The sequence below is a fragment of the Pezoporus wallicus genome, unplaced genomic scaffold, assembly GCF_028554395.1.
Source record: "Pezoporus wallicus isolate ANWC-B61680 ecotype Strahan unplaced genomic scaffold, APGP_CSIRO_Pwel_v1 contig_3486, whole genome shotgun sequence".
In the NCBI taxonomy this organism is placed as follows: Eukaryota; Metazoa; Chordata; class Aves; order Psittaciformes; family Psittacidae; genus Pezoporus; species Pezoporus wallicus.
The window spans coordinates 4,817,283-4,845,125 of NW_026642292.1; the positions used below are offsets into that span (position 1 = coordinate 4,817,283).

The following is a 27,843-nucleotide window of genomic DNA, read 5'->3' on the forward strand; positions in this document are numbered from 1 at the left end:
AACAGCTCTGCAGTGACCTGGCATGCATTTTCCTTACCTGAGTCAAGTTTCCAGAAATCTCGTGGTCACTGTAAATGGTTCATGTCATACCTGGCAGGCTTGTGAGATGCAAAGGGCTCCAGAGATGTCGTTTTCCCGAAGGACATTTCCCTGTAAAATAGTTATCTTTTAGTAACTGTGACTGAGAGTACGTGGGATGTTTAGTCATTGCCTATTTAATAACCCTGTGATGGAAATCTCAGTGAGGAGAGTCCTGTGTCCCCCAGCTCCAATGGGACAGGCATCTTAGCAGATGTCTGCAAATAGCTCCATACCGTGATGGGATGTAGAGCCCCTCCAGGGAGGCTGGCTGTTCCTGCCCAGCTTCCTCAACTTGGAAGGACATGTGCCAGGGAGCCCAAGCACAGCCTATCTTGTCAGAACAGAGCAAGCTAGAAAACAATTCCTGCAGTAGCTGGAAGAACAGCTTCACTGTAAGTGCCTTTCCAATAAAGAAGGTTGCCATCTAGCAGAGGTGAGTAGGAAAGATGGGCTTACAGATCTCCACTTCTGGCATCAAGTATATGCTGCATGTGCCTGGGGGAAGGTGGGCAGAAGGAAGGAAAGGCTGTAGCTCTCTTAAGTAATCCATAGCTGATCCAAGTATCCTGTGGCATCAAAACAGGAGAACTTTCAGGGTGAGGTTCATCCCCCTGCTACATGACCAGATGGAAGGAGAGAACCTGTAGGCAAGCACAATGTAGGCTCCTCCATGAGCCACCCCTGGCTCTGGTGGGCTCCAAACACACAATAAACACTGAGGAAAACTCTGAGGTCAGCAAGGAGACCATTGCAGGAGCACTGAGGCAGCAAGCAAGAGGGACTATGAGATGCCTGGGCCCAGAGCCACCCCAGCTTGAAGGACTTGGCACCTCCCTGCCTCAGCTGGGAGAGCACAGGCAGGCAGCAGAACAAGCTCTTCTCCTTGCTGACCCATGTATTCCTCAGGAGATCCTTGGCTGCAAGGCTGAAGCGTGAGGCAGGCAGAACTGATTGCCATAAGCCTGGCAGTAATATGTCCAGCTTTCTCAAGCACTGTGCTTCATTTCCTTTACTTTGAGCCAGGAAAGCTCCCCAGGGGATGGTCTCCCACTAGCCCAACACTTAACCAGCTTCTGCTCTGGCAGCTGTTGTTTTAGATCTTCCCATCTCTTCCTGCAGCTGACTATCTGCAGGCTGCCAGCTGTGGACTCTGGGGCCTCAACTGCTCCAGGGTACTCATAATGGAAACTTCCCCTGCTTGCTCTTTCTCTTTTTAAATGAACAGTGAATTATGGCAGCAGCTGTGTGCCCATCCAACTGAGAGATCTGACTGTGCCAGTCCTGTGTTGCAGTTTCCACAACTCCTGAGTCCTAACATGGCTACATGCTGCTCACTCCTGCATTGCCATTCTGGGTGGTAGCCCTGGCTCTTGCAAACCAGCCCTGGTGGTCTGGAGAACATCAGACATGCTGGACACAGCTGTACAGACAGCTCACAGCAGAACTAAAGGTTTCCACACGCGCCTTGGGAGGTCTGGCCTCTAGCACCCATGGCTGACAGGGAAGACCCCAGCTTCTTGTCTCACAGGGGGCATGGTCTGAGGAGCTACTGGAACTTCAGTCACACACAGGGAGAACCAGACCCAAAGCTAAGGGACTGTTCAGAGAGGAACTTCTTCCAGAGGACTCCATATAACAAGGGGGTGTCCCTTGCAACCCTTCCTACAGCAAAGTCCACCTCCATGCTGTGCTCAGTGCCCTTTCATCCAGCACTGTTAGAGTTTGCTTTGGGCATGCTAAGGGTTATTGTCTTGAGGGCACTCACCAGCTTTTACAGCTATCTTAAAGTGCTGCACCCCTCCCAGAGCATTGTCTTCAATCTGCCTGAGGTGGGGTAGTTACACGTAGAGAAAGCAAGCTGGAGGTTTTAGAAGCAATTTAGCTGCTGCTTCCTCATCCTCTAATATAAAATTTCCCTTGCTAGGCTGAGCATTCCACCCAATGATTCAGTTTAGGATAGGGCAGTGAAAGAAAAAAGAAAGCCAAGACGGTATCTCAGAGGAGCATGAGTTTGGGATGTCCTGCTCCAGAACATGTTGCTCTTCCGCACTACCTGTAGGCAGATGAGCTCTACTGGGCTGATGTCCCAGCAGGGCTTTGCGAAGACTTTGTTCTGGATAGATGAGATCATGGCGCAATAAGGCAGCACATCTGTTCCCTGCACTGCCTATGAAGTGCTGGCTCATGAGTGCTCTGTGGCTGGGATCCATTACCTTGTGTGTGAGAGCAACAGACAGCAAGTAACCAGCTTGGGAATGAACCAGACCCATGGGTTTGTCAGTATTGCCAGATGTGTAGAGAAGGAACAACATGACCTCACTGTCCATGAGAGCAGGCTCTCCTTCATCATCTTGCAGGAGAGAGCACAGCAGTTCTCTCTCGGGGTCTCACAGGCTTCCCTGTGTTGTCCCTACTCCTGCTTGCACACCTCTCTCCTGGAATTGAGCTCCTGTGCCACCCCCCCCCCCCCCCCAATACTATCTACCTGGTCTCTGCACCTCCACTCCCCCTGCTCACAAGCCTGAACTCTCTTTAGCCTTGCTGAGCTGGCAAACACCCTGCTGAGCCGGAGCAGACGTGCTGAGTAAGAGGCAGCTATTTTTGCACTGCTCTGACCAGCACAGAAGTATTCCAGGAAACCTTTCTAGTACTAATTGCTTGCAGATGGGATGAGCAGAGGTGGGGAGACCTCTGTGCAGCTGCAGGGAGCTAGTAGAAACACACAGAAGGGGCTCACCTCTTCATGAACAGTCTTTGTGCTGGCAGCCTGGCCATGCTGTGTGCCGCAAATAACGGGCACAAGAGCAACCTCGCTGCCTGCTTCCCTCAGACACAGGCTGCCAGTGGTGCTCACAGAGGGTGTCAGGCCTGCTGGCAGAGCTGTGTGTGACAGTGCAGGGGCAGTCCAAGCCTGGGCTCACTGTATGTTATGGCTGGGTAAAGGTGACAAGTTCACGTATGTAGGCAATGAGGGGCCCGTGGCTCCAGGCTTGGGCAGATGCTGACCCAGGGAGTTATCTGCGAGCCTGAGGAAGGATTTTGTGGCAGCAAGCCCTGACCAGCAGCCTGGCCATCATCGCAGGGCACCTGCCTCTCACTGAGGAGATGTGGCCTGGAGCCCTCGCTCAGAACACCCACCCAGGCAAGACAGTCCCCTGTGGGAGCTGGGGCTACGCTGCCCTGGGCTGACTGCACACAAAGCTCAGGTGCTCCTTCTCCCCTGCCTTCCTCACCTCCTCTTTTCCAGAGTACTATAGGGAAAAATAAATGGAATTCCTTTCAGGGAGGGGAAAGAGGTGGGCCATAGAAATACTTGACTGAAAATAACCTTCATGCTAATCTGAGTCCTGACAGCTGCTCCTGAATGGGAGTCAGCTTCAGCGAGTGCCTGGGCCAGGCTATATCAGCCTGATCCCACTCTTCCAGATCTGCACTGCATCCTCAGATGCTTCACTTCCAGTCACCTCCCTCATCATTTTACTCATCCCTATACACTGTGCTGTGTCCAGTGAGCCAGGGAAGGGTTTCCTCTTGTGGCTGCCTGCTGCAGAAGGGGATATCCCATCCCTTCCCACCTCACTGCTGGGTGGCTACCAGAGCTGTCCCCTCAGCAAGCTGGGTTGGACTCTCTGTGTCCTCCCAGACACTTTTGACCAGTGACCAGCTGTACCACAGGGTAGTCTGGAAGGTCTCAGTGAGGCCATTGAAAGGTGGTTTGGCATGAATCATTGCAGCCCATCTCTTCATGCTGAGACCTCCCTCCACCCACTGTAGCAGAGCTAAGCTGCCTCCCTGCCTCCAAACAGCTATTTTTCTGCCTTCCTTTCCTTTAGGCCCTATATAGGTAGAGCTTTTTAAGGCGGAGCTTGGAGGATTCCTTACATTCACTGACCACTGTTGTACCCTCCCTTCCTAAGGGTACAACACAAGGTCAAAAAAAGGCTCTCCCTGCAAGCAGAGCTGTTCTCAGCCAGGCCTCTCAGTGGGATCAACAGCAGGGATGGGAGGATCAGCAGATCTCCTCTTTGCTGTTCATAGTGCAGCACCACTCATGGTCTGCTAGCCTGACAGGTTTGGTGAACAGGATGAACACCATACAGCGCACAGGCACTCATCCTAGGCCACACGCCTCATTTTTATCAGATGCTATGCCTGGGTGGGAGGAAGGTGCAGACCTCTCTGTGGCACTTTGGAGCTCCCGCTTCTCTCTGGCTATGTCCTGATGTCCAGCCATGTCTCAGCTTTGGCTGAATTCACCCTCCTTAAACACTGGTGACCGGACTCATACACAGTATTCCCGTTCAGTTTTATTCTTGTTCATATCTTTACAGAAAATGGCACATAAATCACAGATGCTGGATGACTATAAGTTGTTACAGCTCCATATCTCAAACACCTCAATACTGAATTCTTTTCTCGCTGTATATACATTATTTACACACCATGGGCTACCATCTAACACGTCAAACGACCGGGGGACAAAGACAAACAGGGACTGGATGAAGGGGCTTAACCTTTGACAGAAATAAAACAGTAGCTCTGGGGAAAGGGTGCTCACAGCTGAAAGCAGGACAGAAAGGGTTGCCTGGAAGTCACTGTCCTACAGCTTTTGGTGCCTTACCGGGATGGGAAGGTGACGGGCCCACAGAGTGGGTTTGGCTACGCGGGTCTGCATGTACTTGTCTGGGACTGGCTGGGAGATGTATGTACACGTTACAGGGTGTATCGGGGTGGATGTGCATGGCTGTCGTTCCCTTTAACACTCAGAGGGTGAGCTGGACAAATTTAATTAAATGAATACACTGGGCGGATGTTGTTGTCTCACTTGGAATAATGTATTCAGTAAACAAATTCACCGTTCAGCCCCTCTGCAGGGGTGCAGGGCTTTGGCGTTTGGGGCAGTCAGACCTGGCTGTGGTGGCTAGCCCTGCCAAAGCCAGAAACATGGGCTGGAGTCCCCTTGAGGTGCTAGGTGGGACCAGGGTGTCGTGCCCGTGGGCTAAGCCTGCCTCTCCCTACCAAATGGTGGCAAAGCTGAGCTTTAAAGCTACGACTGCTTCCCAGCAGACCAGGCAGGGAGAGACAGGCGGAAGGTGCAAATCACCCTGGATGGAGAGTCGCCATTTAATGCAAATACTGCCATGGGCTTGTCCTGTTATGGGCTGGGCCGGAGGCAGAGGTGATGGCTGGTGGAAGGTGGCAGTCTGCCTGAGGCGTGGCAGGATGGGGTGCCAGGGGAAGGGGCCCAGGCAGACTGGGGAGAGGCATGCACCAAGGAGGGGCATAGTGGCAGGGCACAGGGTTGACTCCAAGATGACAGATGGGGTCTGGGGCTGCAACAGAAGGAGAGAGCACCAGAGCTGGTTGTGAGGCCAGAGGGACCAGAGCCTCAGTGTCCACTCGGGTGTCGACAAAGACGGGACACTTCCCAGTGCCCCACAGGAAGGGTGGGGAGGTGAGGAAGGCCCAGTGGGGCAGAGGAGTGAAGGGCAGGGGGAGCAGGCGGGGGCACCCCTGCCGGGCAGCCCCAAATGCAGGGACTGGGGCCCCGCGCCCCGGTAGGGGCAGCCGGGGGAGCTGTCAGTCTGAGGGGGAATGCGGCCCCCTGAGGACACAGTGTCTCTCAGCGCTGGCTTCCACCGCCTCTTCCCCCCTCCTAGATCAGCTTCTCCTCCTTCTGCGACGAGTTCAGCTTCTCCGTCTGTCTCTCATCCTCTGCCGCTGCTGCCTCCTCCCCTGCCTCCGGCTTCCTGCCCTGGGGAGGGGTGTCCCCGGCGATGGTCCCCAGGACTTTGGTGCTGTGCTCCTGAGCTTTGGCCCTGAGGGCGGCAATGCTGTTTTCTCTCAGTTCCTCCTGCGAAATGGTGGTTTTGGGATCCGGGCCCCTCTCCTCCTTGTCACCCTTGTCAAGCTTGGGCAGGGCCTGGCGCTCCACCTCCGTCTTCCTCCCCGCCTCAGCCGCTGCCTCCAGAGACTTTTTGTGCATCCCTAAAAAGAATTGTTGGTATTCGGGTTTAGAAAAGCGCCTGGGCATGGGAAAGCCATCTTGAACTGAAAACAGCAAAGATAAAGAGAGGCCAGAATTAAGGAAAAGCAGAAACCCTCACTTCATGCAGCAGTCACAGCCAGCCACTCGCTCTGGCCCCCACGCAAGAGCAGCCCAGGCAAGGCAGCTGCCTGCTGGGGTTGCCAGCAACATCCATGGCCTCAGAGCTGCCCCCAGAGGTTTATAATTACTCTCCCCTTCATTTCTGCCTGTGAACCTAAAGCTAACTTGCCCCACATGGGAAGGCGGGTCTCAGACAGCAGCATGGTTGCCTGAGGTTCACTGAGGCTGGGGAGGGCAGTCACCCATGGTCCCGTATCAACCTGCTCCTCACACAGCCCACCCCTCTGCCTCTCTCAGTTTCCCACAGATAGAAGGACAAGACAGCCTGTATTCAAGATGTCAGACACGTTTTGTGGCAGAACAAGCCTGAAAGGTCAGAAAGAGGCAAGCAAAGAGCAAGAGGGAGGAGCTGCTACCTCCGTGTCTGCACAGAAAAACAAGTGAAACCAGGCAGAAATGCAGCTCCCCCAGGTGCAGAGAGCAGGAGGAGGCAGCAGCGTGTTCCCCCTGGGACCTGGGTCGCGGGGGGGGGGGGGGGGGGGTGGTGTGTGTCTGTTTGTCCTGGCACCCAACACAGCCTCATGGGGCAGGGGAAATCAGACCAGGATGGCTTGCCTTGGACACCTTGCCCTGTCAGGGCTGGCCACAAGGGATGCTCACACCATGGGAGTCAAAGGCTAACACCAGCCTGAGCATAGGCGGCAAAATCCTGCATGTCAGGATTCAAGACCAGAAGGGATTTGGGATGAGTGTTCAGACCCCACTGACAAGGGCAGCTGGGGGGGGGGGGGGGGGGGGGTGTTGGAGGGTACCACCCTCCATTCATGTTTTTGACATGGCTCCAATTTCTTCCTTTCACCCCCCCCCCCCCACTTTGTCTGAACCCACTCACAGTCCCCCACAAAGGCGGCTGCTTCCTTACCCAGGAGCCAAGGGGCACAGGACTCCATGATGCCGTCCTTGGCAGACTTGAGGATGGACTCGGGCAGTGGGATGGAGTGACGCACCATGGCACCGTAGAGCCCATACTCAGCCATCACACTGCTTCTGCCCCAGCACTTCTCCCTCTTCCGCCATTTGGCCCGGCGGTTCTGGAACCAAACCTGGGGCAGGCAACAAGAAGGAATATAGGTTTGTGGGGGGAAAAGGTGTTTCAGTCCCCTTCCTGCATGGGAACACGTGTGCTTGTGCAGGCAGACGCAGGGATGCTCATCCCAAAAGCATTGTGACCTCTTCCACCACGCAGCAGCCATTGGGTATCTCTCCCTCCCTCCCTTGAGAGCAGATCCCATCCTTCTCTGCAGGATGTAATTTGGCATGTTCTAGCAGCTTTTGGCTCTCGTGCCTGGGATTTTCTTCCATTATCTACTGGGTGTCTGAGCTACGGCGCAGGGCTGCGGGCAGTGGTGCCTGCAGGGAGGGCTGGGTTGCGGGTGAGCGCTCGGGAGAGGTGGGAGAAGGGGGAAGCTGATCTGTGTGCTTCGCCCTGAATTCCCAGTTTGAAAAGCCCCTCATCTTCTCAGAAAATTGGCAGAATAATCTCTGAGCTGTGACCTGGGGGGCAATGAGCAGAGGCGGGCGGTGATGCCGGGGGGGGGAATGCTCACAGAAATCTATTAGCGCGCTCTCTCTCTGATTTCCATTCCTCTTGTCTCCCTCACCCTCCTCCCTCCCCAGCTCCCCTCCCTTCCTGCCGAGCAGAGGCATCAGCTTTAGATGAAAAATTGCTCGAGGTCTATTCAGAAGGAGGCAAAGGAAGAGTCAGCCCCAGGGGCAGCCCGGGCCTGATTGAAAAATAAGTTAATTTCAGTTTGAATCGATGGGCCTCAGGCACTGAAATATCACGGGAAATTAAAGCAGCTGGTCCCCAGGGAACCACGCCATTGACCTGCGCTAATTAATGCCACGGAGTTACCAGGCCCTCTCGGAGAGGCAGCCCCTCCTTCCCCACGGACACCCCGAACACCTCCTCATTTAACTAATTAGACTCTCAGAAAATTGGGTGTTAATTTGCTTAGGAATTGGGCTATTTTTTTTTTGTATTTTCTATTTTTTTCCGCCCTGCCTTTCCCGGAACGCACAGGGCAGAGTGGGAACGGATGGCGGGGGCTTTCTGGCAGATGGATGCTCGGGGTCACTCCGCAATCTTCTCCAACTTGATTGCTTGATTAGGTCGTTAGCACATTAAAAAAAAAAATTGCTTGCCGTCTGGCGCTGTGCTGATGAGTGGGACGAGGCAGGAATCGCCTGGGTAATTCATCTTTTTATACTGCAAAGAATTTGATTTCCATCTGCAGATATATGGAGGTGCCTTTGACACCTGTTTAACATTACAGAGCTGACAGCTTAACCCTGTCTTGTCCCCGCCGCCCGCAGCCATGGGGGAGCTCGGGCTGCGGTGGGGAGCACTGTGGCAGACCCCCAGCTCTGCTGTGGGGACCATGGGGCTGAGGCAGTGAGGCTGTGTCCGGCTGGCAAGGCAAGCTCGCAGAGGGGAGCTGCCCAGCAAGGAAGCCTCATGAGACAGAGCTGCGGGGCAGGTGGGTGGCCTGGCCCCACAGGGAGCTGTTTAGGGTGGATGGGGTGGTGGTCCCAGTGGCTCTGATCCCAGCTTCTCGCAGCAGAAAGCACTCTGTGTGTGTCAGAGGGGATTTTACAGCCAGGCTGCTTCACCACACGTCACCTCCTCTGCATGATAAACAGTGTGATTTACACTTTCATACTGCCGAGATGTAGCCACGGATGGCTCCAATCCACAGGGGCCTGAGCAAGGACTCTCACCAGTGCAGAGCTTCCTCTCTCCGCCCGCTCCTCCATGCCCGTCTGACACATGGGTTTGCTGGACCGGCAGTCAGCAGTATGCTGGCACCCATCATCCTCTCATTCCAGACCATGAGCTCCTCCCACTCCCAGGCTCTGGAGGGCAGAGCTTGCAGGGACTGGCTCACTCGCGACACTTCCATCCTGCAAGGAGTAGCTCACCCACTAGGACCAGGAGAGGGATCCTGCCTCTTCTACCCTGGATAAACCGGTGCGATTAGGTCTCTCACCACAGAACTCCTCCCTTACCTCCTTTGGTTTCAGGGAGAAATTGCTGCACAACTCAAGAGCCAGCACCTGCAAAACTGCCTTGGTTTGGGGCTGCAGTGACACCTTTCCCTGTACCCAGAGCGGCTTGCAGGGCTCAGCTCTGCACAGCTGCTTCTGTCACCAGTTGCCACACTTGGGACCTCTGCCAGTAACAGGTTCTTCCAAGTGGGCAACTCTTAACCTCTCCTCAAGCCTCCTTTACTCGAGTACATCTTCACTGATGCTTTAGCACCTCTCCTGTTCCTCTCCCTTCTGCCCTGATGCCCCAAGCCTCTACCCCCGAACCTCACACTCTTCTGCCCTCCTCCCTGCCCAGGCCTCAGCCTGCCCCAGCACTGGCCACTGCCACTAAACCTACTGCCATGGAGCATCCCCTTTCCCTTGGCAGGGCCGTGCAAATGCTGGAGCCAGCAGCAGCAGCTTTGCCAGCTGGCAGACCAGTTTTGACTAGAGCCAGTGGAAAATTCTCTATCAAAAACTGCTGATTCAATAGCACAGGAGAAAATGCATCTGGGCAGTGGAAGTGTAATCAAAATTATCTATGGCTTTCTTTGGAGTGCTGTATTTTAATCTTGGCGGCCTAAGACACACAAAATTTACGCTTTACAGACAAATAGGAAAATCAGAACTACATCAACACTTCAGTAAGATTGTTCTGAGATTTCCTAAACCATTTTTTTTTTTTTTACCATTCAATAGGAATTTCCTCTTGTTTTTTACAAAGGAAAAGAATGCTTAAAATCCTAGAATTTCTAGAAGAACAGAAACTGGGAAGACTGACCATCTTACTTTAATAACAGGAGATGTATCGTTATCTCAGGCATGGAGTCGAGTGAAACCAGTTGCACTCAATACTGAATGTTGCTGGGATCAGATTCCAGCCCAGCACCTCTGCCACAAGCCCATCCTGAGGAGCATGGAGAGAAGAGCTCCATCACAGCCCTGGGAGCCCCCATGCCATTTCAAATCAGCAGAATGATTCCCTGTGGCATGTTCTCAGGATTTTGTCCTCATTCAGATGGCTCCATCAGCAGGACTTTCTTCTGGGAGAAGATCTCACTGCTTTGTTTGCATTTCTTGATGTGTTACCAAAATTTTCCCATGCCTTGATTCTGAGCTGAGTTACACAACAGTTCTAGTAATTCTGGGGTATTTTTGGCTGTGTTGGTACATCAGGCACTTTCAGATATGCAGCTATTTATTACTGGCACCTCAGTTTTCCTGGAAAAGGTTTCACCCTCACATGTACTTGTGATTTTGGTATTTCCCATCTTCTTTGGCTGCTTGTTATCTCTGCTTGGAGATATCTACTCTTCAGCTTCCTCCAGCTCTGTAAAATTCAGTCTGCTTCAGGCAATGTTCAGGTTTGACCACTTTTCCTCTTGCCCTTTCCCATCACACGGATCGGCTCAGCTTTATTTTATACTTTATACCTTACTGTTGTGGCTGTTTATGATGCACCTTCCTTCTCACTTGCTTTCATCTGGCTCTCCGTTGCACAGCCCAGGGCATGGTGAAAAGATTGTGTTTGTGCTTCCACACTTCACAAGCAGTGGTGAAAACCCCTGATTAATTTAGACTGAAGCACCTCAGACGTTTGTGCAAAGCTATCAGTCTGGTGCACAGAAGTGTCTTTTGGACCAATGTGCTACCCTTAAGGTGATTTACAGCTATTTATTGTCACATAAGCACCCTCTGTGAAGCTTGTTCCAGGAACCTATCCACAAAGAATGGACAACAGAGTAAAGAGGACAGGTTTGTCTTGCTACCCACCAGACACATTAGCATCTAAGCTCAGCTCATGCATGAATGTTTGGTTTTTAGCTGCCCAAACCCCTCTCTGGGCTGCTTCTGAGGATCCACAAGTGCCGCCCTATCATTTGGCCAGAGCCGAGCATCACACACTCTAACCCCACTGGGCACATCACACTGTCACTGTTCCCTCCAAGAGCAGCCATAGTCTATGAACCAAGATAGCAACAAATGCCAGCACCCTCAGTGTCATCTCCTGGATCCTTCTTTTGAGGCCCTCTTACCAAAATCAGCAGTATTGCAAAGCCTTACAAATGGGGGTATTTTTAACATTAGTCATCATCTAATTCTCACCTTCGGTGCCCACCGCCCAAAGCAGTGAAAGCTGAGACACTCTGTGCTTGACTGCAGGGTTGCAGTGCTTCAGAGTCAAGACTGGCAAAGTTATTCTTGCCAGTTTCCTCCTCTGGATCACCAATGATAATTGATACTTCTTCAGATTATTGATGACGCAGAAGAGTGAGCTGTGTTAGGGGGAATCTCTCATTTTGCAAAGGGACATGAGACTCAATGTATCCTTATCACCCCTATTCATCATGTTAGTTTGTTTACCTAATCAGGTCCTGAAACATTGTCTGCTAAAGACAGAAATCTCCCTGAGGTTGGCCATGAGCCAGGAATCTGAATTAGCAAAGGGGTTGTTTTAAGGCATTTAGGGTGTTACTGTGTATTGTTTCAACCTAAAATTTTCACTGTTACACTAATTTTCTTGGCTGCTACTGTCCAGTCCCGGGTACACAGCCAGGAGAATTGGTAGTGGCCTTTTTTTTCTTTCTAATAAAAATGTGTTGGAGGTTTTGTTGTGTTGTTTGTTTGTTTGTTTCCACTGCCCAAGCATTCCTTGCCTCCTATAAGGAAAATTCCAGGCTAGACAGTGGGGAATTTTTGCTTCATCAATCTCACATACTGCCTTTAACACAGCATTTCAGCAGAGGTCTTTCAAGTGACAAGCTTTATGAAGCACAAGATGGTCCCAGCCCAAAGCAGTGCATGCTGAAATGCCCACTAGATGGCCATAAGCAAATGCACGTCCATGCATGCACAGGCACCCAGCCCCACACACCTGCGGTCGCACCACCAGCGCATGTCTTTGCCAGGCTGCAGGGAGCAGCTGCACACAGCTGTTGGCAAACCAGCAACTCAGGCAAGCGGCAAAAGTCCCCCCAGCAGCAACGCTGATACCATCTCCCCTGCCCATGGACTAACAGACTTATCTTCTGCACTCTCTCACAATTTCCTGGCACAAACCTTCAGCTTCAGAGAGCTGAACTGCTACTCTGTATGATCCCTGCAGAGAAGCCATTTCTGGTGCTGAGTCCTTCAAGTGAGGTCACAGCAGAGAAACCCTGTCCTGCCAGTCCAGGGAGTTTTCTGGACCTCTGTGATATTGCCTTGGGTTGTAATCTGCTATCATGGTCCTCAGGTGCTGATGGCTTAATGACCCAACACACTCATGTTCATCCAGCACCATGCTTTCCTCCCAGGGATCCAGCCATCTCAGGCTGAAGTGCGCAGAAGCTGAATTTCTCGTGCTTATCCATCAGATCTCTTCTTTCTGTGGCATTAACTGCTGTGGGAAATGTCCAGGCATCTACACCAGCACCCTGCAATTGCTTATGTCCCTTTCCCCACCATGCTGCTCCAGATTGACCCTGTCACTTCACAGAAGAACACTGCTCCTAAAATCATGCCCAGCAGCATACCATACCTGTTGCTTCAGTCAAAGTTGAAGCCCTTTGATGGGTCCAGCTGCAGACCAGAGAACACTTCCAGCTCGCCTCTACACCCATGGCCCGGCTGCCATTTCAGCGCTCAGTTCCTCCTGACAACTACACATCTCACTTTCTACCGTTTTCCTTTCCAATCCAAAACTCTACAATGAGAGACAAAATTAAAACCTCCTCTGAAAAAACAGCAATATCCACACCCTTGTATGGGACAGGGACGGTGGCCCTGTCTGGGTTCAATCTGAGCATGTGAGCACTGCAATGAGCAGCCTCGTATCTTCCTCAGAGCATGTTCCCATCTGCACTCACGGGTCATAAGGCTTTGTAATGAATTGCCACAGAGCGTAAGGCCTGACCAGGTCCTGGCACTTCCCAAAATCCCTCCCCTGTAGTGCTCACTCAGTCTGTCCCCAGTCTGCTGGTGGAGACTGCACCACTTGTGTAAGCCTGGGAATGGTTTATGGCTGTCTTTTCAAATATAATGTCAAAATTATTGGCACTGTTTATGGTGACATCACTTTCTATGGCTGGTGTAAAGTGGGTATGAAGTTAAATGAGAGCAGTAAAAGTTGCACATGGGCTGCATGGCTGATCACAGGACTCATCATCCCTCCTCTTACGAAACACTGGGAAAGAGCTTTCTGAGCTCACATTAGAAAGAGCAATTCCCATACGCAGCCTAGCAAAAGCCCTTCCTGGTAATAGGTGGAGTCATCTTGGGCACATTCAGCTAACAGGTCCAACCAGACATACTGAGATGGGCTGTGAGACAGTACTCACCCTTCTCGAGCAAAGACATGATAGTTCATCCAAGCTTGGGTCTCCTCTAAGCTTAACTAGCACAGGGCATGTATTGAATAGGGGCTTACTACAGCAACAAGCAAAAATGTGCATGCTGTTAGCATGCCACCAGCTCTGCAACAGAAAAACAAATGTGCACACAATGTGCATGGTAGGTATAGTGGTTCAGCACACACTTGATCTGTGCAACACATCTGCTCAGCAAATTCATCCCTGAGACATTGACTTCATCCTGGCCAGACCGTAATGCCAGCTGACCACCAGCTTAGCTGGAGCTACAGCACCATATAGGCTGCCAGATGCTGGGACGTGGCAGATACACACACAAATTCCTCTTTTCCTAACACGCTGATTGAAAAATAGAAAAAACATAAGGGTCGTGAGTGTATGACAGTCACAGGAAAGCAGGCAAAAGCATGCCCATCATCCTACTCCACACAAACCCAGGGCAACATTTGTCATTGTCACAAAGGGTGATACCGCACATTCATCCTTTGGGTACTCATGGTGCCTGGCTCCATTAATCAAGATGCTATCCTGACTGCATAATTTCATTTTGCCTCATTTTCTCTCTCTAACATTGCTCTGCAGGCCCTCTGGCACAGAGGAAACCTTAGCATAAGTCTTCATAAACATCCATATGCACTCTGTGAACATGCAAGGACACACCATATTATCACCGTCATGTTGGAGCAAGTTGAGTCAGGACAGTCAGAGGGGAAGTGTCATATCCCCTTCAGAATGCCTTTCAATGAGCACCAAAATCAGAGCTTGGGATGCCAGCCTTCCTCAGAGGATGCAAAGTGCTGCCTGTGCTCTGGAGCTGCTCCTTGCATGCCAGAAGCAGCTGACTGTTGTACTTTATCAGTACACACAGAGCAAAGGGCAAAGGTGTGCTCTGGCCTTCTCCAGAAAGTAATGTAGCAGACACAGGCTGTGCACCAGCAGGAGATGAAGTTTGCAGCACTACCTGGTGCTCGCCATTCCCCAAGGTAAGGCTCAAGCGCATCCCTGTGTGCATGGGGACAGCTTGCAAAGTCTCTCCTGAGGGCTACAGCAGAGGCTCACAAGTGCATGAGAGCTCTTGGTTCATTGAAGCATTAGCTGAAAGATATCTACAGAAACTTGTTATGTATTGTAAAACACTGTGACATGTTGTAATAATTTGTCAGGCATCAGCCTGGAACTGAGCACCAAAAGGAGACAGTTGCAGTCCCTTATGATTTTCCCTTAGGAAGAGACATGGTAATAACAATATTTGCAATTCCTTGCCTCATGCAATAAAAGGTATCTAATTACCCAACCTCTTTCACCCAGTGAAGAAAAACTTGAATCTGTAGAAGAGCTAAAGAGCAGAGCTAAAGACCAGACCTAAAGAGCAGACCAGAACAGCAGACTGTCCCTGACCACCACACAAAAGCTCTAGTAACTGCCAGCCAAAGTTTCAGCTTCAACTCTTCAGTTGGAAGCCTAACAGAAACCCACTGAAAGAAGGCAGGGAGCAAACTGTGCTTCTGACACAAGGCAGGTCCTAAACTGGACATCCCTTGCTGCTCCCAGGGCAGTGCCACTCAGAGTAGACAGAAGAACACGTAATTGGTTTCTCACAGCCTCTGATGCAGTGGCCCCTGGAAGCCACCACTGCTGTTAAGATATTGCAGCAAGTTTGTTCTCCAACTCGGTTCCTCTTTGCTGCTTCACACAAGGACACATCAGCCTCATGCATGCAGAGATCAGGATAATCTGTATGTCTGTTAATCTAGTTCATCATCTAGTCTGTTGAAGACTAGACTCTTCAATGCTGGACAGACCCATGCAAAATGTGGCTAGCAGAACTTCCACAAAGAAGGGCAATGAAAAGGCAGAGGAGGTTTGAACTGTCAAAGAATCAGAAGAACTTGTTGAGGTCTGTCAAGGTAAAAGATAAATACTACAGAGAAAAACAGATCAATTAAGAAATAACTGGGAGAGTAAATTAACTGTGTCTCTAAAGTGCCTGTGTTATTGAACTGCTAAAAAAAAATATCTCTATTCAAAGTCAGAAAAGGAGGAAAACTTTATTATATAAGGGTCATTAAAGGAAAACCTGAGCACACAGCCATCAGTTAGTCCTTCTGCAAGGCACCCTAAGCCTGGAGGGGAATTAACTACTGAACCTGATGGGCTGCCTATTTCCTAAAAATCAGTTGTGAAAAACTGCAGCAGTATCAGAAGAAATACAAAGGAAATTGAAAGAATGAATGCATGTGTTCCCACACAAGGGTTTAGGATAGCATTTCCAGAAGAGCATAAGTGATCAAGGAGACAGTGCCTGAGCTAACTCAGAGAAGTGTTACCCTTAACCTACTGTCATTAAGAAAATAGGGGGATAAATGCCAGAAAAAGTTGTCAGAGCCTGTCATTAAGCCTGTAGAGCCGTTCCTTATTCCATGATGAGCCACGATGGGAAAAGTCTTTGCCAAGGCATTCCACAGCAGTGTGCTAGCACACATTTTGTTGCCTGCCTGTCTTTCCTCTTGCATGTTGCTTAAGAGTCCCAGCACTCAAAGGTGTGTGACCCTCAGCGATGGTGTCTCCAAACCATGGGGAGAACAAGGAAGGAGCTGTCACTGCAAAGCCCCGTTTCCCTCCTGATACTGTGGAGGAGCACATGAAAATCACACTGTCTTGTATGCTGTGACAGCCATAAATACCTTGCTAGGAAAGGAGCAGAAGGCAAGGACAGCAAGTTTGGGTTTATTTGGTTTTCTGTCCCATTTAGAAAATTGGTCAGCGGCTGAAGTAGCTCAGGGACTGAACATAGAGGAATAAACCTGTACCTTGGCATACAAAATATTCATAACTCTGTACCTTCATCTCTGCACTGAGAAACATCCTTTAATCTGAACCTACAGCTCCAGCTGTAGCAGGGTAAATCCCACAAGCTGAGAAAGTAATCCACACAGCCAGTCTAGCAACAAGCAGGAGAGTCCCCGCTTCACAGTAAGCTGAAGAGATGTTCCCAGCCCTCCATTTTCCTTCCTGTTTCCTGCCACACTTTCTTCCTTTGTACGAAGGCATGGGTTGCAAGGCTGTCAGACAGTAACCCCTTTGGGAAGTCTTGCTTGGGCCCTTACTCTTGCCCATCACCCAGTAACTCTGTTTCAGCTCTAGTAATTAACTTGTAAATAAAGTTCTAGCACATGGACTAAAAATGGGCCATAGATAAAGGGTAATGAAAACATTCCATTAGAGAAAGGACCAAATTAAACAACTCTTAATTGAAAAATGGAAATTAATATGAATTTAGATCAACTAAACAAGCGTGTTATTGAAGAGGCAGCAAAGTGGATGAACTCCTCACATACCAGTTAAAGACATGGAGGCAGAGATGCACCATATGACATGAGAAGCACTCATAATAATATTCTCACTAAGCCAGTAAATTTGATTAGTTTTATTACTCTCCCTTGTACACTTCCTACATTCCTAAAAGCGTAGGGGAAGTTAATGACACTTATCTGGTACCACAGCCCTGTGGCTTGCCCCAGTGCATAGGAATTACTGGCAAAGGTAGCCAGCACTAGCTGCTCATGATTAACTACTTGCAGGGTTCTTAAAAGACACATTAAGAAATTCAGATGGTTGGCTTACACAGCAGCAACACCTTCAGCTTCCCCGTAACCTTGGTAATCTACCTCCAACCGCACTAATCACTCTGGTGATTTCCCTCAAGCTACATGATGTCCTTGAACAAGCTGTACAGAGATCCGGGTGGGATCCCACTGGCACTGTGCCTCATGCTGGCCTTTCTCTCTTCTAAGTGAGAGAGTTATCCAAAGTTTTAGCAAGAATAGACAGTTCCTCTCTTACTGAGAGCAATAGCGACAAGCACAGACATATAAAAAACAACATAACCACTATTTTCTGCAGCACTAAGAAATCCCTTGGCGGCCATTCCAGGCACAGATTCAGGAAAGGTCAGCAACTGCATGGGACAATCATCCCCATTCCACACTTGCACCATGGGATTAGGACTACAGTCCAACACTCTGCAGCAAGCAGCAAATTATGATGGGTGGGGGAGAAGCCAGGGCTGCTAAAGCTGCATAAACCAAACTTTCTCCTTCACACTTTCTATCATGTTTCTTGAGGGGACTCTATGGGTTCTATTCTGAGCCCCTCATCAGTTTGATACAGGTTCCTCAGGCCTTTCCAAATTATGTTCACCTCTAAATACAGACCATTTTTGCAAAACTGAAGTAAACCTCTTGTTCTGGAAAGATATTTTTGGTACAAATGCTTCTTTCCAAATGACAACCCATCCCAATTCCTCCATCCCCATTCAACTCCTAAAGGGCTACAGAACGATACTGAAAGCATCTAAAACAATACACTTTCAATTAGAGTTCTAATTGTCTTTGTTTTGGCTTTAGCCAAAATTGACCTCTTGGCTGCCTGACAAAAGCTTGTTTGGATACAGACAATCCCCACTCCTCACGCATAGCACCAGTGTCTCCTCAGGGTTCCTTTTGCTTATGTGAGCAGTTTTATTTGTCCTAAAATTGTTCATCCACATAATTACCATACAATCATTTAATAAGAAGAATGGATGATTTTTTAGCACTTTTATTCTCTTTGTTGACTGATTAGTTCCCTTAGAAGGTGATTCTAGTGTCCCCACAATGGCAGTCAGGATCTTATCTCTTTGAAATACTGAACCAATTTGGTTGGTTGGTAGGAGACGTACTGTAATGCTAAACATACACGATCATTTCAATAATCCCAAATCAAACTGTTACTGAACTTTACTATTGCAGATACTGGCATTTAAAGTTCAGAATGGTCATATAGTAATACATTCAATAGAGATAACTTATGTAAAATCTACACATTGCATTTCAGAGTATCTGTTATGAGAAACACACTGATCTAAGTCAGGCGTCAGAATATTTATCAGCTTGAGGCCATTTAGAATATTTTAAGTTGTTTATTAAGGATATACTTCCCCACGGGAATCTACTTACCTCTCCTGGATTTTACAGAATGGTCTGGGTTTATTCTAATAGCAGCACTTCAACCCTTCTGAATATTCTTTCAAATACACCGATTAATGTAGTTTTTTTCAAGTATCTTTCAAAATAGCCACAGTGGCATCTGGTCTGACTTACACCAAGGGTCTCACTAGGAAAACTAAATTCTTTTCCCAATAGGAGGATGCTTATATTCCTTCCTCCTACCAATACAGGAGGAGGATGCATGTAACATGAAAGAGACCTGCCTTGAAAGAAAACCAAACATGTTCTTCTTGTCTTTAAGCAGAGGATTTGAATATTTTCCCTCAAATTCAATGTTCTCTCAAACCAGTAACTTTCTTGGCCTCTGATAGCTATTTGTAGTGTTCTGATAAAGGTTTTACATGCAAACAGTTCCTATATATCATTCTCTCAAATGCCCTCTTTGAATTTCACTTTCATACTGAATTTCATAGGTGAATTACTTTCTTCTTAACTACTACCTCCTGAGAAATAAGTCCATGAATGAAAATAAGGGATAGATATCACTTTTAGATGTGGATCCAGTGGGAAGCCGCTTGAAATGCAATGAAAGCCCACAACATGTGATGATCACAGCAATCTTAGAAAACACTTTCATTAATGACCTACAAGAAGGAGAAAAGAATGTTGAAAGATGGGAGAAACTGCAAACTACAATGAAAATGATACAGTTTATACGGTTTAGTGGTGGTCTTGGCAGTCTTGGGGTAATGGTTGAACTTGATGATCTTAAAGGTCTTTTCCAACCTAATTGATCCTATGATTCTAAAATGCAAAAATACAGAGCTCTCTTGAGCAGTTAGAAACTCATGCAAGAAGGGGCACAAAGATTACATGAGGAGCATTAAGTGATGGTAATAGATTCTAAGCAAGATTTACTTCACTCGTAACTACTTTCTGTAGTTTTGCTGCAGAAATTCTTTCTGCAAGATACAAAGATGTTTACATGTTCCAAATCCCAGGAGGTTGTCCAACTATTCAGTATCACTAGATATAGCTCCTGCTCTCATACTCTAACATCCAACTCTTGCCAGTGTCAGACATAGTAGGGATGTTATGATGCTTGTTAGCCAAAGTTAATAAAATGACATAAAACCAGAATACTGAAGGGAAAATCCTCAGGATAAAAAAAAAGGAATCTATCTAAAAAAAAAGCTTGAAGTGACTGAATTAGATAAATAGAATAAGTACGTAAGCAAGTAGACTGGTGCTAATCTGAGGCTGTTTCTGCAAGGACTCAGAGGTCCTGCTGAACCCAGTGTGCAGCTGTGGGCATGTGGTCCCTTATCTCCAGGAAGGCTGACAGGCAGGATGGTCTTCACAGAAGAACAACCACATGATTAAGAGACTGGTGTGTGATTTATGAAGAATGATTTAAGAAAAGATCTTCACAGCTTGCTTAAGTGATGATGAAAACCAAAAGTGACAGCCAGGAGAAGAAACAGCTTAGATTTATTTAAAGAGTACGAACACCATAACAAGGTGGAAAGAATTAGGCTCATACAAAAGGGGCTAAAGTTGAAGATTAACATGAGGTGAAATATCAAGAAGCACGCCCAAGGTTTGGAATCATCTTGTCATAGCTTGTGACACACAAAAGAAAAAAAAAGTATGGACAAGGAAACTTCATAAAATATGTGGTAAGGGACAATTGGAGGGTGACCCATTGAAAAGGTCAGTGGCGCTTGGGACTCCTACATGGCCCTGATGCTCATTCACCCTGGCAGGGTGCTCATGCTCTCACACAACAAATGATTCTGCTGTTTCTCATTATTTAGCCTTTCACGATGAGCAAAAGTTATTACTCACAAGCACTTTGTTCTGGAATACAGATGTCATTAGCAAAACCTAATGTTCAAAACAGCCACACCACATAGTGCTTCTGCTGTCCAAGTCTAACCTGATCTCTAGGGCAGAGAGGTCACAGTAAGGAGCACTCCTAGGTTTAAAACCTCTGCAGTACAAGAAGAGTAGGCAGACGTTCATTAGCCAGTTGCAGAATGGCAAGTTGGCAGAAAGTCAGTGATAGCTAAGATATATTAGCCACTGTTTCACTCCAAATCAGATAAAACACTGCATCTCAGCACTAGAAGGATGCTCCAGGTGCTGAAGCAGTACATGCAACGTCCAGCTCTGCTTTTTTGTCATAACATCTCCCTCCACCTCCCCCATAGTGAACACCCTCAGCTCTGGCCAGGAAAATGGTGCCTCTGCAGTTCAACATATACTGTACCACTAGATTAACCTCTTCCTTGGAAAGGTCCTTTATAGGTAATCGAAGGATCTTCTTTTCAGTCCAGCGTCAGATGGTGGGTGCAGGCAACACTAAACTCCTGACAGGTCTCTCTCCTCTTGACTTAATGTCCTACAGGATCACAAGTGGAGAAGTGACCAGCCAGCCAGCTTACTCTCTCCAGAGGCAAAACATCAGGTCATGTTGCTCAGTGCAAGATCCTAATGCATCAGGTAGGACTTCAGATGATGGGCCATTATTTGTGAGGACCATTGAAAAACATGTCAGCAGGCAGGTTATCTACAAGCTGTTAGGTCAACAGGAGTCTTGCCAGTGCAACGGGAGAAGCACAACTTGCTCTTATAAAAACGTCACTCGATTAAGCACAAGAATGCGGATGGTGAGGGGCGCTCTGGACTGAGGGGAAAAGGGCTGCACTTTTGTTCAGGATGATCTCTCTGTCCCTGTGCAGGGTCATGCCTCAGCAGCTTCTAGCATCAGCATCATCTTGATGAATGCCCTCAGAGTTTCCAAACTCAGGAGGGAGCAGCCTCCTGGGCCACCTCTTTAGCAAAGAAAGAACACAGGCTGAAGGAACAGATTGGTGGGTGCTGGGCATGCATGAGGGACTGAGCAGAAGGAGGAACCAGGGAAACCTGGACCCTCCCAACACCACCTGGCACTCAGACCAATTCTTCTCATAGAAACTGCTATGTACCAGCCACAGAGGCAGCCCCTGCCACTGCACAGGGCTCCAAGCCCCAGCCAGCCAAGAAACATCATCTGCACAGAGGAAAGCAGCAGAAGCTGCTGGAGTCCACTCTTGTGAACATCTGTCCAAGCACATTGTGCCTTTCGCAACAGCTGTAAGTCTTCTCCAGCTCTTGGGGCTTGGGATTGCCCAGTGGCTGAGGCTGCTCCTTACCACCAGAGGATTCACCAATGAGATACCACCATTTCAATCTACCTCCTCACAGGGGCATGACAGGACTGGCATGCAGTTAAACTTCAAACATTAAAAATCATTAACAAAACCTTATCCCAGAAACTTTCAGGGAAGCTTCACTTGAGGAGGCAAGCGCAGCTAAAGTGCCGAGACGGTGCAGACACCTCACTGGATGGTGCAAACACCTCACCATGTCACTGCCACACTGCCGTCCTACCCACGGCGGTATGAGCTGCCTACAGCATCTCTGTGCCGTCTCTGCCCAAACGAGAAATGAGCTCTTTCCCTCCCACACTGCGCACCCAGACCTGATCTGTAGAGGGCTCTCTTCTTGCCTATGCCGCCAAGACCTGGAAGTGCTGCGGTCTTTCCTTGCACACCAGTTCCCCTTCAATGATTTAGGATTCCCTCTGTTCCACACACACGGTCACTGATACAACATGCCATGTACAGCACATGTTGACATACAAACATCGAACACAAATCTGCCAAGAACAGCTGATCTGGCTGCCTACTCATCAAGAGCAGGGGAGTGGACGGCCTGGTGGGGCGTATTCAGAGCAGTATCACCCTTCCAGTGTCACTACCTTATCTTCAGGGAGGGATGAATATGGCTGAGAGGAGCAGGATAAGGGGGTCCAAGAAATATGATTACCTGTATCCTGTCTTCTGGCAATTCTGTTTTCATGGCCAGCATCTCTCTAGCATATACATCAGGATAGTGGGCCTCATTGAAGGCCTTTTCCAGCTCCTCCAGTTGGTAGGATGTGAAGATTGTCCTGAGGGGAGTAAAACTCCTTGATCAAAAAACATAAGAAGTAGCAGCAAAGATGATGAAGAGTCAGAGAAATGGACACAGAAGCTACAGAAACCTGGGTAACCTGCTAATGCATAGCTTCCCCCCACCCCCCCCCCCCCCCGTTTCTGTGCACAAAAGGTCAGGTGCCAAGGTGAAAGCAGAAAGAGAAAATGTCAGAAGACAGCACTTTAAACAGTTACAAATCACCTTCCCTTTCAGGGATTTGCCTCTGGAGACAGTCCCTTCCCAGCAGCAGCACCTGCAGCCAGCGCCGATGACAGCTGTTTTTACACCTCTGACTCTGCTGCCTCTTGTGAGGATCCTGGGGATGTCCCTGTCCCTCACCACCCTACAACGGTGTAGCCACCCCTGGCCTGGCTTAACTCCACCACCACATCCCCTCCCCTACTCCCCCCCGATCTTGCATCCAGAGGTTTCTTAACCCTTTGGTAGTCACATTGAGATAAAGCAGCATCTCAGCATCCCATCTGGAGACGCACTGAGCCCTTTCCAGCGGCTGGTCCTTAGCCTCTTCAATCTCCACGAGCAGATTATCCTCCCCTGGAGCCCTGGTCCTCGTCTGAATCCTCCAAATGTCTTAACCACTCTTCTCCCCGCTGCTTTTCACCAGTCCTTCCCTATGAGAGCCAGTGCCAGCTCCTTTCCTCTGACTTTACCCTGGTTGCTTCCGCACCGATATCCCACTAGCTGCTCCCTGCCAGTTTGCATTACCCCATTATCCTCTGAAAATCCTTCTGGACCGGCCTGGGTGGGCAGCAGCCCAACCCGCCCCTGCACAACCAGTTCTCAGCTCAGGACAACCAAATTGAAAACCTAGCAGCTGGAAAGCCGAGACGGATGAAAACCCTTCTCCAGGGGATGGATGAGAGGTCTCGAACCGCTTCCACTCCACAGAGGGCTAAAAATCCCATCCTACACAGCCCCCGCCCTCATTCACAAAATGCAATTTTTGATAAAAGAACCAGCAACACTCCAATGGGGGCAGAGGTGGGAGAAACCAAACACCACCAAAAAAACCAATCAAACAGAAAAACAACCAAACCAAACTGAACAACAACGAATTGCAGCCTTTGTTCAAAGAACATACATAAATAGATTATACGACTGAAGAATATATAGCTCCCAGAAGGGGGAAGGAAAGAGCGGGGGAAAATTCTGTTTTTAAAATGCATCCGAATTTCAGAAAAGCCCTGCAGTTCCAGAGGGCATAAACAGAAATAACCCCCGCCATTCAGAATCCGAAGAATTCCACCAGGTCGATTACATTACTAACAAAAGCAGCATGCAAATGCAAGGGACCTGCCTGCAACAGACCCTTCTTTAAATTCACTCCTAAATCCGTTCTCTTTTCAAACAGTTTTCCTCTGGCTCCGACAGATCTGTGAACTCTAGGGACAGCAAAGGCACACCAAGGAGTGTATTTTCTTTCTCTGGGACCACAGGAAAAATTATTCCGATTTCGATCCCGTTTGGATTTCAAGCATTCCCCTTCACCCTCCTCTGAGAAGAGCGCTGAAGCCCAGCAAGGCTCACCGGCGGCAGGGTGAAGCTGAAGTTTCCCCCTTTCAGCATCTCAGTCCCTGTCTCTTTTGCGATCCACAGTCCACTGTCCCTTTTGCTGTTTCCATCCTGCAGCTATTTTCAGACTATCGGCCTGTCACATCCCAGCCCTTTCTTGGTACAACTAGAGATCTTAACCATTTAGCACAGAATATACAATTACAGCTAAATGTTGCGGGTCTGTTTCTGTCTAGAACTGAAAAGAAACAGATCTGGATTTCCTTTCCTTTCCTCTCTCCCGTCCTAGACCATGACCCCTACACCAGCCCCCTGATGTGTTTTCACCCAGCCCTGTCCGGCCCACGAAGAAAAAGAAGCCCTATTTACCGCAGGGCACCCAAACTGCCTGGGGAGCGACCCCGGGTTTGGGATGAGCCCTGCAGACCAAGAGTTCTGTAGCTCAAACGCAGGATGTCTCCCGGGACAGTCGGTTTCCTTCCACCCTGCATCCTGCTGAGCTTTCACTGGGGCATCTTTTAATCCACCCTTCCTGCACCCTGGCAGGATTGATTTAATTATTCCTAAATACCCTCGGTGGCTGGTGTCTGGCTTTCCTTTGTCCTGACTTTCCGGCCACAGCAGTGCCAGAAACCAGCATGGCATTTTTCGTTTCTGTGTATAAGACACGTTTTAGCTGTGGGGGAAGCCAGGCAAAGTCTATCATTCTGCCCTGTCCCGAGGAAAACGAAATCCAAAGAGGATCTTCGTTTCCTTAACCAATTCTCTAGCCTTCTTTGGCTTCTCTGCAGGCTGCGTCTGATTCGCAACCACTTACTCTTTTGGTAAAACATTTATTTGTAAGTAATAAAATAATTAAATCGTTGATAGAAATTCTCTCTGACAGGCAATATTAAGGTTGTTATATAGGGAGCAGGGGACAGGTTTGACGAGGACCCCCGCCCCAGGCAGGGGTGATCCGCATCCCGCCCAGATGCTCACGGGCTGCTCGGGTTTGCGGCTCGGGATACCTGGACCTGCAGCCAGGAAAATTAAACAAAGAGACACCTGTGGCCGATCCCCTGCTCCCTAAAGGCGCCTGCCCAGTGCCGATCTGTTTTGGACCGGGAGAAAGTAAAAAGGAAAAGGCAGAGGGAAGAAGCCGCAGCGGCGCCGGGGCGTTCCCGCGGCAGGTGCGGGAGGGCTATTTCACTCCGGACCGGAGCGGGGAGGGAACGCGTCGGGCCGCCGGGACGGCGGGGCTCACCGCTACCCGGTGTCTTGGAGGGGATGGCGGGAGCCGGCAAGGTAGAGGCCGCTCGCTTACCTGTGCCGCCTCTTCTTCCGTTTCTTGCTCTGGTTTAGGGAGGATTTGGACATTTTCCGGTCGCTGGAGGAGACATCCTCGGAATCTGCGGAGAGACAGGCAGCGGCCGTGGGCTTCGGGCCCCCGGGTAGCGTCGGGCCCGGCGGCTCCGTTCCCTCCGGCGGCTCTGGCCGAAGGTTTCGTTGCGATGATGCCGCAGACGGGGCCCGCCGCCGGCCGCTCTCTCCAACCCGGCGCGGCCCCAGCTCCGGCCCCAGTGCTGGTCCCAGTTCCGGTGTTGGTCCCGCTCCGGGGCCATCCGCCCTCGCCAGGGAAGGCTCCGGGCCGGGACAGGGCTCTCGCACTCCCCTCTCTTCCCCGGAGTCGTTTGCTGGGGCTGCTGTTGTCTCGCTGCTAAAATGCAGACCCGGCAAGCTCAACAAAACCGTAGGAAAAGGGGAAAGCTGGAGCTCCCTCCCCGCGGCCGGGCACCGCGGCCGCCTGCCCCGGTCCGGGGATCCCGGACTGCCCCGCAGAAACACGGGAGCGGGGAGGGAGAAACTGAGGTTTATGAAGCTACGGGAAAAAAAGAAAGGAAAAAACCTCCCGGGACAAGCTTCGGCCCGTCCCCGTTCCCCGCTCTCCGGAGATGGCCGGCCGGGGTGTTAGGGGCAGGAAGCCTCGAAGGAGCCGCCGGGTGACAGAACCGGGACCCTCATTTCGATGCCTGCCGCTGTGCCCCGCGGCGGCCCGGGCTGGCCCCGGGCTCTGGCGCCGTTCCTGCCCGCGGCGCCCCGCCACTGGCCCTACCTCGGCGCCGTGCTGCTCGGCAGGCCGTGCTGCGGGCGGCGGCGGGCACCACTCGGGCTGGGCACCGCGTCGGAAGGCTCCGGCCGCTCCCGGGAGGACCCTGAGGACGTCCCCCGGGTCCGAGGCCGGGCCCAGGGCCAGGCACTGCTGCCTGCCGCGCCGGGGGAACCCAAGGCGGCCTGGGAGCGGGGCTTGCGGGCAGGGTTGCAGGCGGCTGCTGCCGTCTAGGAAAGGGGTGCCGAGCGGCCCCTTATTTCCCGGCAACGAGCTGGAGCCGCTGGAGAAGCGCTCCGCCGAACTCCGCTCATCCACGGGCCGGGCACCCACGGCCACGCCATCACGTAGCGGCTGCAGCCCCGCACGGCGAGGGAATACGGTTCCACCCGCCCGCACTTCTCCTCTTTGAGACCGAAACGAAATCCTCCTCCCGCAGCCGAGCATGGGGCCTCCCGGCGGGGCAGCGGGTGCCGGAGGCTGCCGGGAGCGGCTGGCAGTGCTGACGGGGCGCGGTGGCTCCCCGGGGACCAGGGACGTGCCTACCTGAGCTGGCTGTCTGGCTGCTGTCCAGCTGCCCGGGGGCCCGGGCCAGAGGCTGCAGGTGGACGCTCTGGGGGTCGGAGAGCACCTCCAGGAAAGTCGGCTGGGTGTAGAAGCCGGGGATGCCGCCGGCCCCCAGCAGACCCATGCTCACACCGCCCACCCCGGCGGGGCTGAGCACGGACCGGGCCGCCAGCAGGTGCCCGGCGGGCAGCGAGTCCAGGGCGGCCCGAGGGTGCGACGGCGGCTCCTTGTTCAAGCCCAGGATCTCCTGGATGCCGAAGCCGGTGCAGCGGGGAGGGGTGGGCCCGGAGCTAGGCTTGGACCCTGCCGCGGGGGGCGGCGGAGGCGGCGGCGGGGCGGCGGGCGCGCCGTCGAGCTTGGGCTTACCGGGCAGGCTGGGGGCCAGCGCCGCGCCCGCTTTGCCCGTCATGCTGCGGCCGCCGGTCCCTGGTGCCCGCTCCGGGAATGCCTGGGAGCCCCCGGCTCAGGCCCCTTTTATCCGCCCAGCCGGGAGCCCGAGCGGGGTCAGAGCCGCGCAGCCAATCACAGGGGCCAGCCGCGATTAGGGATGCCAAAAAGTCGGCACCGGCGGCGGCGGGGCCGGTGCTCGGTGGGCTGAGGCCGGTGCCTGTGCCCATCAGCGGGCTGGGGCTGCTGCGCGTCCCTGCGCCGAGAAGGGCTGCCCCGGCCCCGCTTCTTCTCCAGCGTGAGGGGGGGAGGTGGGGTTGAGGGAGACGGAGGCACCCGCAGCTTTCTTAAACACGGCTCCAGCCTGGCCTCGCACAGCTCAGGGCACCAGCCCGGATGAAAGATGGGCAAAGCAGCCGTGTAGGGAAACGCAGACATCCCCGGCTTTCTTGCTCGTTTGTGTCCTGAGATAAATACGTGGACAGCAGAGAAACAAGAGCGCACAGAGGAAACCTAAAAACTAAACCCGAGCAGCGTTCCTCGAAAATGTAGACCTGGAAGCCTTGCATGTTGGAGGAACATCCGGCTTCACACCGTCAGAGGTGGTGACATAGTTTCTTGGACTCT

The 27,843-nt window shown here is 51.0% G+C and overlaps 1 protein-coding gene across 1 annotated transcript; it reads right to left on the reverse strand.

The window, feature by feature from the left end:
• Nucleotides 1–4,725: 4,725 nt before the first annotated feature.
• On the reverse strand, nucleotides 4,726–27,303 carry VSX2 (visual system homeobox 2). The gene is made up of 5 exons (XM_057428422.1): nucleotides 26,809–27,303; nucleotides 25,480–25,564; nucleotides 22,491–22,614; nucleotides 7,113–7,293; nucleotides 4,726–6,069 (listed from the first exon to the last, which is right to left on the reverse strand). Exons 1-5 carry the CDS (start codon nucleotides 27,236–27,238, stop codon nucleotides 5,738–5,740), a joined length of 1,152 nt encoding a protein of 383 aa, XP_057284405.1. The 5' UTR covers nucleotides 27,239–27,303; the 3' UTR covers nucleotides 4,726–5,737.
• Nucleotides 27,304–27,843: the final 540 nt, after the last annotated feature.

Bases quoted from the DNA above. Each gene is read 5' to 3' on its own strand.
- VSX2 (XM_057428422.1), bottom strand. From the start codon at position 27,238: ATGACGGGCAAAGCGGGCGCGGCGCTGGCCCCCAGCCTGCCCGGTAAG. The intron at 25,565-26,808 runs GTAGGCACGTCC...GTCTCTCCGCAG, and splicing joins CAGCCAGACAGCCAGCTCAG to ATTCCGAGGATGTCTCCTCC. The intron at 7,294-22,490 runs GTAATCATATTT...TGCCTGCCCCAG, and splicing joins TGCCAGAAGACAGGATACAG to GTTTGGTTCCAGAACCGCCG.